The sequence below is a fragment of the Callithrix jacchus genome, chromosome 5, assembly GCF_049354715.1.
Source record: "Callithrix jacchus isolate 240 chromosome 5, calJac240_pri, whole genome shotgun sequence".
In the NCBI taxonomy this organism is placed as follows: domain Eukaryota; kingdom Metazoa; phylum Chordata; class Mammalia; order Primates; family Cebidae; genus Callithrix; species Callithrix jacchus.
Genome location: NC_133506.1, coordinates 105827799 through 105843363, shown reverse-complemented (window position 1 = coordinate 105843363; position 15565 = coordinate 105827799). Strand labels below are relative to the sequence as shown.

At 50.9% G+C, this 15565-nt stretch overlaps 1 protein-coding gene across 4 annotated transcripts in view; it reads left to right on the top strand.

Moving 5' to 3' along the window:
• The window catches only part of KSR1 (kinase suppressor of ras 1), a 177418-nt gene that overhangs the window by 138840 nt on the left and 23013 nt on the right, over nucleotides 1–15565 (top strand). For 3 of the 4 annotated variants that reach the window (XM_054256191.2, XM_035300987.3, XM_035300984.3), the window contains 6 exons: nucleotides 2078–2161; nucleotides 3905–3966; nucleotides 4062–4168; nucleotides 8431–8599; nucleotides 12801–12842; nucleotides 15201–15255. In XM_054256191.2, coding sequence (XP_054112166.1) covers nucleotides 2078–2161; nucleotides 3905–3966; nucleotides 4062–4168; nucleotides 8431–8599; nucleotides 12801–12842; nucleotides 15201–15255 — 519 coding nt within the window. The remainder of the gene's footprint in view (nucleotides 1–2077; nucleotides 2162–3904; nucleotides 3967–4061; nucleotides 4169–8430; nucleotides 8600–12800; nucleotides 12843–15200; nucleotides 15256–15565) is intronic. The other variant, XM_054256192.2, reaches the window with a different exon arrangement.

Here is a 15565-nt window from a genome sequence, read left to right as displayed (position 1 = left end):
AGGGAGACAGCACGTGTGCATGTGTGAGCCTACACAGACCTGGTTGCATCTCGGGGAGGCCGGATCACGACTCCTTAAAAGGCACTCCATGCAGGTGGGCGTCCCTGGCCACCAGAAGCTCCCATCTTTGTTGGGTGGAGAAAGTAACATTTATGGATCTCTGCTACATTCCATTTACATGGCATATCTGTGATCTTCCCCAAATCCTGTGAGGCTTAGGGTTGACCCTATTTGCAGAGGCGTCCGAGGCATCTTATAGCTGGTAGTAGGCTGAAGGCAGAATTCAAACCCAGTTGTTTGCCCCCGGAGCCTTTTCTCTTTCTCTTGTGGCCAAGGCCTTCTTTGGCCTCTGCTGGACCAGTGGAATCTCTTACAAAGAAGCTGTGTAACTCTCAGTTCAGAGAGCAGGATCCAGACCCTGATCCAGACCCTGGCATCCCAACTGTGTTACCTTGGGAACATCGCCTGACCTCTCTGAGCTGGTTTCCTTGCCTGTGCACAGGAATCCTGGACCTGTCACTCCCTGGCATGGGCATAAGAACGAAATGAGCTTGTGTTGGTGGATGTGTTACAAACTGCTTCCCAAATACGGTTGGCATTCATTCTGTTGTTACTGTGATATACGATATGTTTAAAAAAATTCAATTTTTCCAAAAATAAGAGCTCTTTCTGCTCTTAGGCCTTCCCACTCTATGGACCAGCCTTGCACTTTTTTTCTGGAGGACACCACCCACTCAGCCCCCATCCTTCTTCGAATCTATCTTTGGTGTTTTTTTTTTAATGTTCTACATTTTGGATTGAAAATACACTGAAACATCAACGGAAAATTCCCCTTTTGTTCTTGTCCCCAACTCCTCAATCCCTTCTGTAAAGAAGTCTTAGCTATGTGTTATGTAGTCTTCTAGAGATATTTTATACAAACAAATATCTGTATATGCTTTCTCCTATCTGTCTATATCTGTCTGTCTGTCTATTTATTTATTTTTGAGATGGAATCTCACTGTCACCAGGCTGGAGTGCAGTGGAGCAATCTCGGCTTACCGCAACCTCCGCCTCCTGGGTTCAAGCAATTCTGCTGCCTCAGCCTCCTGAGTAGCTGGAATTACAAGAGCGCGCCACCATGCCCAGCTAATTTTTTTTAGTAGAGACGGGGTTTCACCATGTTGGCCAGGATGGTCTCAATCTCTTGACCTCATGATCCACCCGCCTTGGCCTCCCAAAATGCTGGGATTACAGGCGTGTTCTCCTTTATTTTGTACTCAACTACTGCATATGTTATATTCAATCCTATACTTTGCTTTTTCAAAAATGGAGACACAAGTTATATAGAGCAAAATGCACAAGTGTGTGTACTTACGTATTTGTGCACACACACCTGTGTATACCATCCGCATAAAGATGGAGAACATTCCAGCACCCAAAAAGTTACCTTTAGGTCTTCCTCGTCAGTGCTGCTACCACCCAGTGGTTACTATTCACCTCCAGGCTTAGTTTCTTTCCCGTACTTGAACTGCCTGTGAATGGGATCATATCCTATTGTACCTTACTTTTTTAACTGGACAATATGACTTGGAGGCCATTCCATATTTTTGCACAGAAACAGCTTCCTTGTCTTAGTTTCCTGCTGCATAGGGTTCATTGGATGGAAAGACCATACTTTAGTCAGCCCCTCAATGGACGCGTAGGTTATTTCCAGCCTTTACGCTGCTTACGTGCTGCAGGCATACCTTGTTCCTATACCCTTCGACAATTGTGGGCCTATGTGTCGAGTAAATTCCTAAGAATTCCCAAGAACTGTTGGGTCCAAGGGTATGCACACTTGAACGCTTGATTGCTGCTGCCAAATGGGTACTCTCAGATGACCACACCAAATTCAGTATGTTGACAATGATGACTTTGCATCTGGGAAATCTAAATGGCCCCTGGGTGTCTCTATTCTCCCTGGGAGGGAGAGGGCCCATGGAGCTCTGGGATGGAGCCAAGACTCCCAGTTTCCCCGGAACCCCGTGGGAACCCTTCTTGGCTAGCCCTTGGCCTCCCAGCCGGTGCGAGCACGTGCCCATGTCCGCCCCTGCAGGTTCTCCACCAAGTCTTGGCTGTCGCAGGTCTGCCACGTGTGCCAGAAGAGCATGATATTTGGAGTGAAGTGCAAGCATTGCAGGTGATGGGCAGACGGGTGGGGGTGCGGGCAGCAAATCAGAGTTCAAACACATTTCCCTACACTCGCACTTCATTGTCCTATTCAGCTCACCAGGGAATGATCAGGCTTTAATTTCAGGGAAATTAAGCAAGTTACTCCTGGAAGAAGGGAATACTTGAGGTGGGCTTTGAAGGACAAATAGAAGTTTACAAGGTCGACCAAGGGGGAGAGAGAATTCCAGGCCACGGGAGCATCTTGTACTAAGGCCTGGAGGAATGAGAAGACTGTTCTGGGAACTGTAAGGAGCTCTGAAGATTAACCTTACCTTTTATAGCCCTCAAGAGGTGGGAGACAGGTGATGGTAAAAACAGGGAGGTAGCTTGCAGAAGGGGAGAGTGACCGGAGGTAGGTTCTATACAAGTCCAGCTTTATTTTCTCAAGCTTTGTGGTTTCTGGTAGGAAGGAAGGGCAAGGATAGGGAACAGTGTGGGGTGAGCAGAGTGTGTCCTCTGCTGCCCAGCTGCCCTCACCGGATGCAGGGTGGCGTTGGGGACTCAGCGCCCAGCCCACTCTGCCCCTGAATTGCTGTGTAACCTGGGGCAAGACACCTGCCCTTGCTGGGCCTGATTTTGAATATCTCCATCAGAGCCGTGGGGGTTGCTCTGAGAACCTGAGCTAGTGTGTGTGACTGCATCTGCAAGCCAGTCAGACTGCAGGTGGTGGGTCTTGTGCATATCAGTTGGACCTGTTACTTTCCCAGTAACTCTCCTGACCTCTAGGGAGGTGCTGAGTTTTCTCTCTGGTCTGGGTCTCCTGTGGCTTCTGCCACTTGGCTTTACATTAGGGACCTCCAGCTCCCATTCAAATAATGTCTTTCCTGTGGAGAGCACAGGATGACCTCTGAGCCCAAGGCTGTCCTGTGATGTAGTATGAGGTGGACAGAACACCCCCAGCCCATTAGTGAGAAATCTAAGACTCAATACAGCAGACAGGACCACCTGGTACTGACCCTCAGACCGCATGGTCCATTGCACAAATGTAGCAGGAGGGGCTGCCCTTTGGGTCCCTGGGATCGTTTGGTAAAGCAAACATTCTCCGTCCAATTTGTGGGTTTTTTTTTTTTGAGATGGAGTCTCACTCTGTCACCCAGGCTGGAAGTGCAGTGGCGTAATCTTGGCTCACTGCAACTTCCGCCTCCTGGGTTCAAGCAATTCTGCTGCTTCAGCCTCCTGAGTAGCTGGAATTACAAGAGTGTGCTACCATGCTCAGCTAATTTTTGTATTTTTAGTAGAGGTGGAGTTTCACCACATTGGTCAGGCTGGTCTTGAACTCCTGACCTTCTGATACGCCTGCCTCAGCCTCTGAAAGTGCTGGGATTACAAGTGTGAGCCACCACACCAATTTTTTTTTTTTTTGCAAGTTCAAGTTTGTCTTAAGCTTTTTCAATATGGGTAGAAGGTCTCCTTTTCTTTACAAAAGACAAATAGATAGGTGACCTGGGCAAGTCAAAGTGGGCACCATGAGACCTGCTTTGCCGTGAGGATGGGTAGATGGCAGCAGAACGTGGTAAATGTTCAGCATAGCAGCTCAGTGTAGCAGCTGCTATTACTATTAATATCACAGTGTTCTCTACTTTCAAGCTAACATTTGTTGAAAAGTTTGTGGAAATGGAGACAGTCCTGGGTGAATGCTACACAGAGTTGCCCCTGTGTGCCGGAGCCCCCAACGTGGGGCCCTGCACCCTAACCTCCCCTTCTTTACCAGGTTGAAGTGTCACAACAAATGCACCAAAGAAGCTCCTGCCTGTAGAATATCCTTCCTGCCACGTGAGTTTGCAGCCTTCCTCTTCTCTGCCTTCTGGATTTTGGGTGAATCTATCTTTAGCTTGACCTGGTGATGGGTTTTCCTTCTCTTCAAACAGTAACTCGGCTTCGGAGGACAGAATCTGTCCCTTCAGACATCAACAACCCGGTGGACAGAGCAGCCGAACCCCACTTTGGAACCCTCCCCAAAGCACTGACAAAGAAGGTATGCTGGGTAATGCTGGGGAGGACCCCCTTCGCCACTGGACTTCCTTCCTATAAAGCGCCCCTGCTCAGTGGGACGTCACACCCCAGTCCCAGATTCATGGTCAGAGGGTGGCCTTGGGATCATATCTTGAGCCATCGGGAGGCTTCCCTTTTCTATCAAGTTGTGGTGCAGCCGTGATTCCCAGCCCCTTCTCATTTGAGCTAATACTTCCTGTGTGCTTAGTGTGTACTGGAAACTTCTTCCCTTGCTGTTTCGTTTGAGCCCCACAGCAGTTCTGAAGGGCACATGCTGATCCATTTCACAGATGAGAAAATAGCACAGCATTCCCCGAGAGCAAGAGACAAACCTAGAGTGGGAGCCTCAGCAGCTGTCCAGCCCAAAAGCCTGGGGCCCTTAGTCACAGTGTGGCAGGTATATCTCTAGTTGTTCATTAAAGCGATTGCCGTGGCCACGACTGAACAAGGCTCTGCTGCTCTCACAGGAATGCACCCAAAAGTAATACCAAGAGTGCGGTTCCCTCCATAGCCACGTCACGCTTCTCTGCTGAGGCAGACGGGTGTCCTCTGCAGCTAGACAGAGTCCACAAAGCCTGTGTCCCCCAGGAGGGTTGGCACACCTGTCATGGGCCCCTATGCACAGGTGTCCCTTGTTTCTAGGAGGTGCCAGTGCTGATGGCTTCTGACAGCAGCTCCCATCCTGGCCAGCTGCAGGCTGCTGTGGGTTTGGCTATGTGTTTTTTTTTTTGAAACGGAGTTTCACTCTTATTGCCCTGGCTGGAGTGCAGTGGCATCATCTCAGCTCACTGCAACCTCCGCCTCCTGGGTTCAAGCAATTCTCCTGCCTCAGCCTCCCGAGTAGCTGAGATTACAGGCATGTACCGCCATGCCTGGCTAATTTTTTTTTTTGTACTTTTAGTAGAGATGGGGTTTCTCCATGTTGGTCAGACTGGTCTCAAACTCCCGCCTTCAGGTGATCCACCCGCCTCGGCCTCCCAAAGTGCTGGGATTACAGGTGTGAGCCACTGCACCCACCTTGGCTGTGTATTTTTAAGTGCGTTTTACCTGCAGCCCCAGACCAGGGGCTTAGCATGTGCCTCCCTGATGAGGAACGTGTGCCCAGCTGCTCCGTGGCTATGGCTGGCCTTCAGTGACTCAGGCCAGGAGAGAGAGACAGGTGATATGGCCAATTCACACTGGGGACCCTGAAGGTACAGCTTCAGAGGCTGCTCTGGGAGGGGCCAGAGCCACCTCTTACAGTCAAACAAGAAAGCCAGCTGCCCCAGGCCTGACAAGTCTCCACCAGCCTGCACCTGTCCTCTCTCCTGCCTCTTGTTTCCGCATGGTGGTGGCTTCCCACCTGGAATGGGGAGGCAGTGGGGAAAGATGATAGGACCCTTTCTTACTCTGTTCAGGCCACCATAACAAAATATCCTAGACTGGGTGGCCTAAAAGCAACAGAACTTTGTTTTTCCTGGTTCTGGAGGCTGGGAAGTTCAAGATCAAGGTGCCAGCAGACTCGATGGCTTGGGAAGGCCCACCTTCTCACAGATGTCACTCGTGCCGCATCCCCCCATGGTGGAGGGGTCCAGTGAGCTCCCTCAGGCCCTTTCATAAGGGCACCGGTCCCATTCCTGAGGGCTCTGCCCTGATGACCCAGTTACCCAGCTCCCAGTACCACCTCCTTGGGCACTAGGGTTTCAGCCTGTGAGTGGTGGGGGTGCACAGTCATTCAGACCACAGCAGCTGCCTAGCCCTGGCTGAGTCCCAACTCCTCTCCTGCTTCCATGACCTTGAGTGAGCCGCTTGACCTCTCTGAGCCTCACTTTCTGCTTTGTAAGTTGGGATTACTAATGCATCATTCACAGGTATTTGAAGGGTGAAGAGAAAATGTTCATGAACTTGTAGGGAGCAGTACCATACCATCCACTAGTTATTACTTTCTAGCCCGTCACAGACTGGATCAGCTCCTCATCAGGAACACAGCGCCCCCCCCCACCCCCATTGCCAACATCATCATCATTGCTCCTGCCTTTCCTCTCCAGCTACGCCCCCCATCCCCGTGGGGCCTGCATGACCCCCTGCCCCATTATGTTCACCTCTGCATCTCCACTCACCCAGACACACCCCCTCAGCCCTCCTCACAGCTCAAGGCTCTCTCTCTGTCCCACCTCCCCCATGAGCCCCTCCTGTGTGCACCTGCTCAGCTTCTAAGCCCATATGGTGATGATGCCAAAGGCCTCTAATCTCAGAGCAGTGGCCCTCCGGGAGCCCATTTCAGGTGACTGATGACACGAGCTAACCGTTACCGAGTTCTCACTAGAGGCCACACATGGTGCTGAGAGGTCAGATCCTAACGTAGAATCCCCCTGGAGCCCTCTCTCTGTTGGTCCTTTGGCCTTGCTGGGACTCAGACTTCTGGGTGGTCCTAGCTAGCTGGTCTGCAAAAGAATGTGGAACAAGCATGTATGAGTCACCTGCTGTGTACCACACACTCCCACCTTTGCGATGCTGCTGATCTGCACAGTAACCCTCTGGCAGAGGTGTTGATGTTTTCCTTTTGTGGTTGAAGAAATAGAAGCTCAGAGAGGTGGAGGAAGTTGCCTGCAGTCACCCAACTAAGCGGTGCTGGAAGCTGCCTGAGAATTCCAGTCTGTCTGCCTCCAGGCCCAGTGCTCTTTCTTCTTGGCCACAGAAGCTGGAGCTTCGGCCTCTTTTCCTGCCCCCTACTTTCTCCCTTCACCCCGCCTTTTCCCATTTCTGGTGCAGCAGCCCTCCCTGCCCCAGGTCTCTTTGGCACCTGCTCTCACAGGCTCTTGCTCAGAGCTGTGAGATGCTGGTGCCATTCTCAGAGGTGTCCTGTGTGCTGTGGCTGGGGAGCCATGGCCAGAAGGCATCCCAGAGCTGGGCTGCTGCCACGCCCATCTCCTGTGACCCTGGGCAAAGCCCTTGGCTTCCTTGGATCTGGCTCCCCTGAGCTCTGCAGTGGAGCCATGGTGGCATCTGGTGTGAGTTGACACCAGAATCAGTGCTGCCCAAACTTCATCAAGCTGCAGACCATCTTTATGGTTTCTGTCTTAACCAGGTACCATTGGGGCTAATATTTACTTGTAAGACTCATTTTTATGTAATCATCACTATCATAATTGGAAAAACCATGATCGCTCCAGATAGGAGGTAATCATTAATGCAAGCACAGCTAAAACCAAAAGGTTATTAAGCTTCATCTTGATATCACACTTGCTTAAGGCTTGGAGCTTGAAGCTCACTCTGTTGGATGGGTGATGAGCCGGTGTTGGGGAGGTATTAAAGACATAGCAGCTCAGGCTTGGGCCTTCTCTCAGGCAGAACAAGACAGGGAACAGAGCATCCTCCCTCCTGGCTCAGCGTTCCCTGTGTTGTGTCCGAGGGCCTCCTAAAGGTGTCTCACTGGCCACCAAACCTGTGTTTCCCATGGCAGGCACCAGTGGATGCGATCCATTAGCAGGGGGAACCATGCTTGCTTTGAGTGTGGAAGGCATGACATTAATATTTAAGTTGGGACAACATGAGTGAACCAGGTCTGTCCTGACAAACCAACTCCTGTGGTCATCTTCTAGAAAGTTCTTTCCAGCTCCAGAATTCTCACCCCTCCAAAATGGCAGACTGCACCAGCCCAAGCCATCACCTCTTTCAGGGTTTTGTAGTTTGACTCTAAGACTTGCCAGTGCCTTTGATTCAGCCAGGTTTCCAAAGAAAAGGACTGTACATTTCTCACTCATCATTGGCCTCCCTGCTTCTAGCAGAGTGCCTGGTGTTAGCAGACGTGACATAACATTTATCAGAGCCTAAACTTAATTCATTATAAAACCCCACTGTGTGCCCAGCTCAGAGGCAGGCACTGGGTGTGTGGCGAGCCCCCTGGCCTCCTGGAACACACAAGGCAGTGGGGGAGACTTTGGTCAGGAAAGCGCCCATGGATGTCTGTGGTAGACACAGTGCTCGGATGAAAAACTGGGCACTGTGCCAGGATGGAGGGTGCAGGAAAGGCTTCTGGGAAGAGAGAGTGCTTGGGCTGAAAACAAAGATGAGCAGGAGCCCCGTGGGGAGTGGGCGCTGAGGCGAGGGCCTCTGTGTGCTGCCCTTCCTCAATTAGATGCATAAGACATCAGACCCTGAGGATTCCCTGGGCTGACTGCTTCCTTTCCAGATGGGGCAGGGAGGGTGTGGCTGGTGGGAGGCAGTGGGGCAGCCCTGCCACTCCCAACATCTCTGGTCCTGCAGGAGCACCCTCCAGCCATGAATCACCTGGACTCCAGCAGCAACCCCTCCTCCACCACCTCCTCCACACCCTCCTCGCCAGCGCCCTTCCCGACATCATCCAACCCATCCAGTGCCACCACGCCCCCAAACCCCTCACCTGGCCAGCGGGACAGCAGGTTCAACTTCCCAGGTACCACATCTCCAGGCTTTTCTGGGTTCTTCGGGGTGCGGACAGATCCCCTTCTCAGCAGACCCAAGGTCCGCAGGTTCAAGGTCCAACATTGGCCAGATGTTTATGGAGCACTTGCCAGGCACCCCAAGCATAATAGCTTTGAGGTCGATGCTGTTGATTTAGAGATGGGAACTGTGAGGTTCAGAGAGAGGGAGGGGCTTGCCATGAGTTGTACAGCCTGTAAGTGGCAGAGTAGAGATCAAACCCAAGTCCATCTGACAGCAATTCCCTCGCTGCCCTCCTCTTCGTGGGGTGTCCTCTCCTGAGCAGTGCTCACTTTCTCGGGACTGGTTTCTGAGCTCCCAGGAGGCATGGGTGGCAATGCAGGGAGCTAGAAGGCCTCAGAGAGGGAACCCCGCTGCTTCCCACTCATGATCTGGGTCAGTTCCTTCAAGGAGACCTCTTGTTCTTTTTCCATAAGATAGGAGACTGTGTAAAGTTGGAATTAGGTGGTTCCCATTGTGTGGACGAGGACACTGAGTCTCATAGGAATTTAGAGCACAGTAGACGTTAGCCAGAACTGACCTCCAGCTCCAACCCAGCAAGCTGCCTGGTGTCTGTGGGGAGGGGTCAGGATTCTAGCCTTTCCTGCCCTCAGCCGCTGGCTGGGCCTGGGGTGTCTGCCTCTCCAAGCAGCAGAGGGAAGCCCACCTGTCCAATATGGGACCGAGCTGTTGCCTTGGCCTCTCTGGCAGCTCCTCAGAGTCAGTCTCAGCCTTCAGTTTACTGCAGTTTGCAGTCCCTGAGGAAGGAGGATGGCTGCGACACTCCTGTTTGCTGCAGACCCAGCCACCAGCTGTCTCCAACTGGTAAAGTCTAGGCCAGGCTCCTGTCTCTGGCCTCTGGAGCCCCAGGTCCATGAGGACAGTCACAGCTCTCCCTGTGCCAGGGGACACACCAGCCATCAGGGGACCAGGCAGCTTCTCCTGGGACTTCTTTTGGGGGATGGTGAGAGACCAAGCTCTTGTAGAAATCCTTCTCTTTGCCTGTCCTTCACCTCAGTAAGCAGGTGGCTGGCTATCTCCTGACATTCACACGTTGTCCTGGCACACCCCTCCCCTCCCCACCTTGAGCAATGGCCTGTTTGATTAACCTCCTCTCCCATTCTGCTCTGTCTTTATTATGCTCTGAAACTGTGCCTTTTGCTAAACCTCCCAGTTTGGGTTTTTGTAAAAGGAAGGGTGTGTTTGAAACACGGCAGCTGCAGACAAAGTTCTTTTTGCACTATTGGCCAGACCCTTGCTGCTTTCCCTGATGTCCCCAGACTGGGCTTCATTGTCCCCTGCACAGAGGCTTCACTCTCTCCAAGATCCTATCTCTTTGGTCATGGTGGCACCAACAGGTCAACCCTCCCCAACCCCCACTGCCCGCCCCGCTGGCCCGGTGGTTCAGCTGGAGAAGGAACGCCTCCCATTGTCCCCTGCTCTGTGCTGTGCAGGGGCATTACACTTGATCTTGGTGAACCTGGGAAAAGATGATAGTCACATGCTGCTTCACAACAGGGAAACATTCTGGGAGACGCATTTGACGATTTCACTGTTAAATGAGCATCATAGAGTGTGCTTATACAAACCCAGATGGTACAGTCCTCCACACGCCTAGGAGTGGCTGCAGCCTATTGTTTCTAGGCTGCAAACCTATGCAGCATGTGACTGTACTGAATATTATAGGCAATTGTAGCACAATGCTAAATACTTATGTATCTAAACATCTGAACACAGAAAAGCTACAGTAAAAATACAGCATAAAATATTAAAAGTAGGGCTGGGCACAGTGGCTCATGCCTGTAATTCCAGCACGTTGTGGGGCCAAGGTAGGCAGATCACTTGAGGCCAGGAGTTTAAGACCAGCCTAGCCAACATGGCGAAACTCCATCTCTACTAAAAATATAAAAATTAGCCAGGTGTGGTGGCTCACACCTGAAATCCCAGCTACTCAGGAGGCTGAGGCACAAGAAACACTTGAACCCGGGAGGTGGAGGTTGCAGTGAGCTGAGATTGCACCACTGCACTCTGGCCCAGGCGGCAGAGCAAGACTGTATCTCTAACTAAATAAATAAATAAAATGTTATTTGTTGTAGGGGACTAGAAACTGCTGTGGGTGAGTCAGTGAGTGAATGGTGTGTTTATAAAGTTGACAATAGTGTACAGGAACTCCTGGCATTTATTAACTCCTCTCCCATTCTGCTCTGTCTTTATTATGCTCTGAAACTGTGCCTTTTGCTAAACCTCCCAGTTTGGGTTTTTGTAAAAGGAAGGGTGTGTTTGAAACATGGCAGCCGCAGAGAAAGTTCTTTGTGCACTATTAGCCAGACCCTTGCTGCTTTCCCTGATGTGCCCAGACTGGGCTTCATGTCCCCTGCACAGAGGCCTCACTCTCTCCAGGAATTCCTGTACGCTATTGTAGAGTTTATAAACACAACACACTTAGGCTACATGAAATTTATTTTAAAATATTTTCTTCAGTAATTAACTTTTGCTCACAACCTTTTTACATTATAATCTTAAAAAGTTTTTTTTTTTTTAAACTCTTAGGCTCTTGTAATAACACTTAGCTCAGAGCACAAACACATTGCATAGCTGTACAAAAACATTTTACTTTGATTTTTATAAGCTTTTTTCTATCTTTAAAATTCACATTATTTTTTCCTTGATAAGCTTTTTTGTTAACTAAGACACACCCCCTAGCCTAGGCCTATGCAGCGTCAGGATCACCCACATCACTGTCTTCTACCTCTGCACCTTGTCCCACTGGAAGGTCTTCCAGGCAGTGACATACGTGGAGCTGGTATCTCCTGTGATAACACCGCTGCCTTCTGGATACCTCCTGAGGGACCTGCCTGAGGCAACAGATAACTTTTTTTATTTTTTTTGTAAGTAGAACAAGTATACTCTAAAATCATGATTAAAAGGCCAGGTACAATGGCTCACGCCTATAATCTCAGCACTTTGGGAGGCTGAGGTGGGCGGATCACCTGAGATCAGGAGTTCTAAACCAGCATGGCCAACATGGTGAAACCATGTCTCTACTAAAAAAACAAAAATTAGCCAGGCATGGTGGTGTGTGCCTGTAATCCCAGCTACTCGGGAGGCTGAGGCAGGCTGAGGCAGGCGACTCGCTTGAACCCGGGAGGCGGAGGTTGCAGTAAACCGAGATCCTGCCATGTCACTCCAGCCTGGGCGACAGAGCGAGCCTCCATCTCAATCAATAAGTGAATGAATAAATGAATGAATGAATGAATGGGCAACAGGGAGAGCCTCCATCTCAATTAATCAGTCAATGAATAAAATTTAAATCATGATTAAAAGTACAATATAGTAAACACATAAACCAGTAATATAGTTGTTTATTCTCATTATCAAGTCAGATGCTACTGCGCATCATCATGCGTGCTATCCTTTTATACAGCTTGTAGAGCCGTGGGTTATTTCCCGCTGGCATCACCACAGACGTGAGGAATGCACGGCGCTGCCCTGTTCCACAGCTACCACGTCACTAGGGGAGAGGAATTTTCCCACTCCGTTGTGATCAGGACCACCATCGTGTACGTGGTCCCTTGTTGACCAAAACAACGTTCTGTGGCACATGACTGTATTTACACCCCCATTTGACAGTGCTGGAGAGGTTAGCCACCTCCTTAAGGTCCCAGAGCCTAGTTATGTGGCAGAATTGAGGCTGCAACATGCTTCCAGAACCCCACTGCATCCCTCTCAGTTCCCTACACGAGAAGAAAGCAATGCAGGAGGAGTGGTAAGGCTGAGACACTCTGGAGGTACAGGTGGGGCTCTGGAGGAGGCCATTCTTTTCATAGCACTGTTAAACTTTTCAGAAATACTGTTTCTCTCCCATTACATTTTGCCCTTCTGGGCTCACATGGATTTCACAGAGCGCTGGTCACCAGAGATGGGGTCTTGGAATGCTCGATCCTCCAGTGCAAGCCCCTTTAGTCCTGTGGACTCCTACCAGGGCCTATTTTCTTTCTCCCAGCTCTTTTCCTCTTTCCTGCATGGTTTGGCCTGTCCTTGCCGGGCCCATCTTGGGCAGGGCTGTCCCAGCCCAATAACAAGTCCCTGTCTCCCAAGCCAGTGTCTGCAATTCTGCTCCTCCCTCCTGCGTTGACCGTTCTGTGTGTGTGACTCACCTCCTCTTTTGTTTAAAGCTGCCTACTTCATTCATCATAGACAGCAGTTTATCTTTCCAGGTGAGTCCTTGCATGGTTCCATTAACTGCCCCTTGCTGTGACCCCTTCTGTCCAGCCCATCTGAGTACCTTTGGAGGTGCTTGAGTCTCCCTCCACCTGTTCTGAGAGCTGGCTGCCCATGGAGGATGGGAAGGGGGCAGGGAAAGTGGGGAGGTGGGCCTCTGACATGAGAAGTTCTTGCTGGGAGGGACCCTGGAATCCATCCTATCCAGTCTCTTGGCACAGACACTGCAGGTAACTTCTTTCAAAGTCACACTGCCAGGAGATGGCACAAGCAGGACTAGAACCTGGGTTTGTGGAATGGGGGGAGGACTTTTTGCTATTGCCCGATGAGCATCTGTCACCATATCCTCCCTTGCACAATGATGGAAACTACTGCCTTGTCTTACAGAAGTGGAAACCCATTTGGGGAGTTCTGCAGGCTTCACTTAACTTAGTGGGCGTCACCTTTCTGTGCCTTAACACACAGTGTCATCTGCTGGCTGTTGCTGGAAATGCCTCCTTATTGCAGAAAGTTTAAAGGAAAAATCTTACAATATAGTCAATCCATTGAGTTCTTTCTGCAAAAATTGTTTTGTACATCTACTGTGTACCAACCTTTTCATTCCTGCCCCTAAAGTGTTTGAGATCAGTGCTTTTTTTTTTTTCTGTAACTGATGGTGATGAGAATAATGGTGTTTAAGACAAAGATCACAGCTGTTTTTTTCTTGGCTTGAACAGGACTGTCTTGAGTCACAGTATTTTGGTTATTCCAGGCTTTTCTGTTCCCTAAGCCAGCTCCATTAGGGGGCTGACTTGCAGTGTCTGTGAGTCCTTAGAGACCGTCCTTACGGCATTGTTCGGTGTGTGCAGGGCCGCGGTCAGGGGCCTGAGAACCCACCCCCGGAGACCTCCTCTGAGCAGCTGGGCAGCCAGCCTCTGCAGTTTCACCCGTTTTTTGTTGTGGCCCCGTGGTTACTAGCTCTGGGACGCACACAGGGGTTACCCCAAAACATTGGGAAGACATGTTCCTTCTCCCAAAAGAGCAGTTTTCCCATTTTCACCTGAAGATATGTCACAGGGAGGGCAAGGAAATATTTCTATTAAAGCAAACATGGACACATTTTGGAGCAGAATGTATGATACACTCTTAACTTTTAAGGAAAAGCATGGGGCTTCAGAGGCATTTTGCCTTCCTTCTTGGGGTGCAGTTCCTCCCCAAACCCCCCTCCCCATTCCTGCTTCCCTCATGCCTTTGGCATGTGTTTGCCTTCTGTGGAACATTTGAGCCATGTTGGATAGGTAGAAGGGCCAGGCCCCTGCTGATAGTCTGCAGATAGACTGTGTCCGGGGGAGGCCTTATAAGTAGAGGTTTTTAAGGTTCTGATCCCCCAGAAATTGTGCACGGGATGTTGGGCGTATGTGTGCATTTCCCTGATAAGAAGGCCCACTGCCTTAGATTCTCCCAAGTCCGTGAGGTCCCAGAGATGTCACAGCATGTGGTTCACATAACCTTCAAAGGTAGAAAAAAAACTCTAGCAGAAGGTCGAGGGAGGTCTTTGTCCACACGGGCAGGAGAGAAGCCTTTGATAGCTCCAGCCACTGCCACTTCCTGTCTCTGTTTTTGCAGAAGGAGCGGGGAGTGAGCGGTCCATGACGGCCCTGGAACCACCAATCTCCCTGTAGCACTTGGTTCTATGCTGGAGTAACTCGGTTCTGATGTCCCTGGACATGGGACTTTCAGTGTTAAACTGGGAATACCCCAGGCTCAGGGGTCAGCCCTAGCTGCCCACTTTTGGGCCCCTGATATGTGGAGTTTCCTCCTCTTCCCCGGAGAGCTGCTCCACAGTGACCCATACCCGGAAGCCGAGGGCTTGGGGCCTCTGTGCTGGAAATCCCCAGCAGCTGCACCAGGCACCAGGTGTCGCTAATGAGCCACCTATGCGTCCTGCCACAGCCTCACTGGCCAAAGTGAGGGAGTCTCATTACTTTCAAGGGTTGTCACAAGCAGCCCTGGCCTCCAAACAGGAGCAGCTTTGGCTGCCTGTCCAGTAAATGAGAGCCCAGTTTGCTTTTACCACTTGCTTGTGTGGGGCAGTTTGGCCACCGGGGAGTGGTGGTAACAAGAAGTCTCACCCTCCCCGTCTGCCCCAAGCCCCTTCCTGAGACAGAGCTGTGTATGCAGAAGCAGGAGCTGTGGATGCTGCGTGCTGGCAAGGTCCATGGAACGGCACAGGCTGGTCCTTGCGGAAGTGCCGGGGAACATGAGGCAGCCCGCTGAGGGAGAGTCAACCTCTCTGGGTCGCTGGGTTTGAGCGCGGCATCTCTTTGGGGAGGGAAGCGATCTCATGCTTTGCGTTTGCTTTGTGTTTCCTCCAGACATTTCGGCCTTTGCACAGGCAGCCCCGCTCCCCGAAGCCGCCGACAGTACCCGGTAGGCATCCCTAGGCTGTGTCCACGTCCCTGCCACCTCCTACTCCACCCTTCCATCTCCGGCCAGCAGAACTCCTGAGGCTCATTCGCCCTCTGGGCCAGTGAACTCCTCAGAGGGTTTTATTTGCCTCCTATCAGTATGTCAACATTGGGTGGGGCCGAATATGAAACTGGAGCAGTCTTGGGACCCAGGAGGGGTAGACAGAGGACACTTGGAGTTAGAGACGCCTAAGAATAGCTCCTGTACGGAGCCCTTTCTCTGCCAGGCCATGCTGAGCACCTGACTCACATTCCCACATCTCATCCAGCCT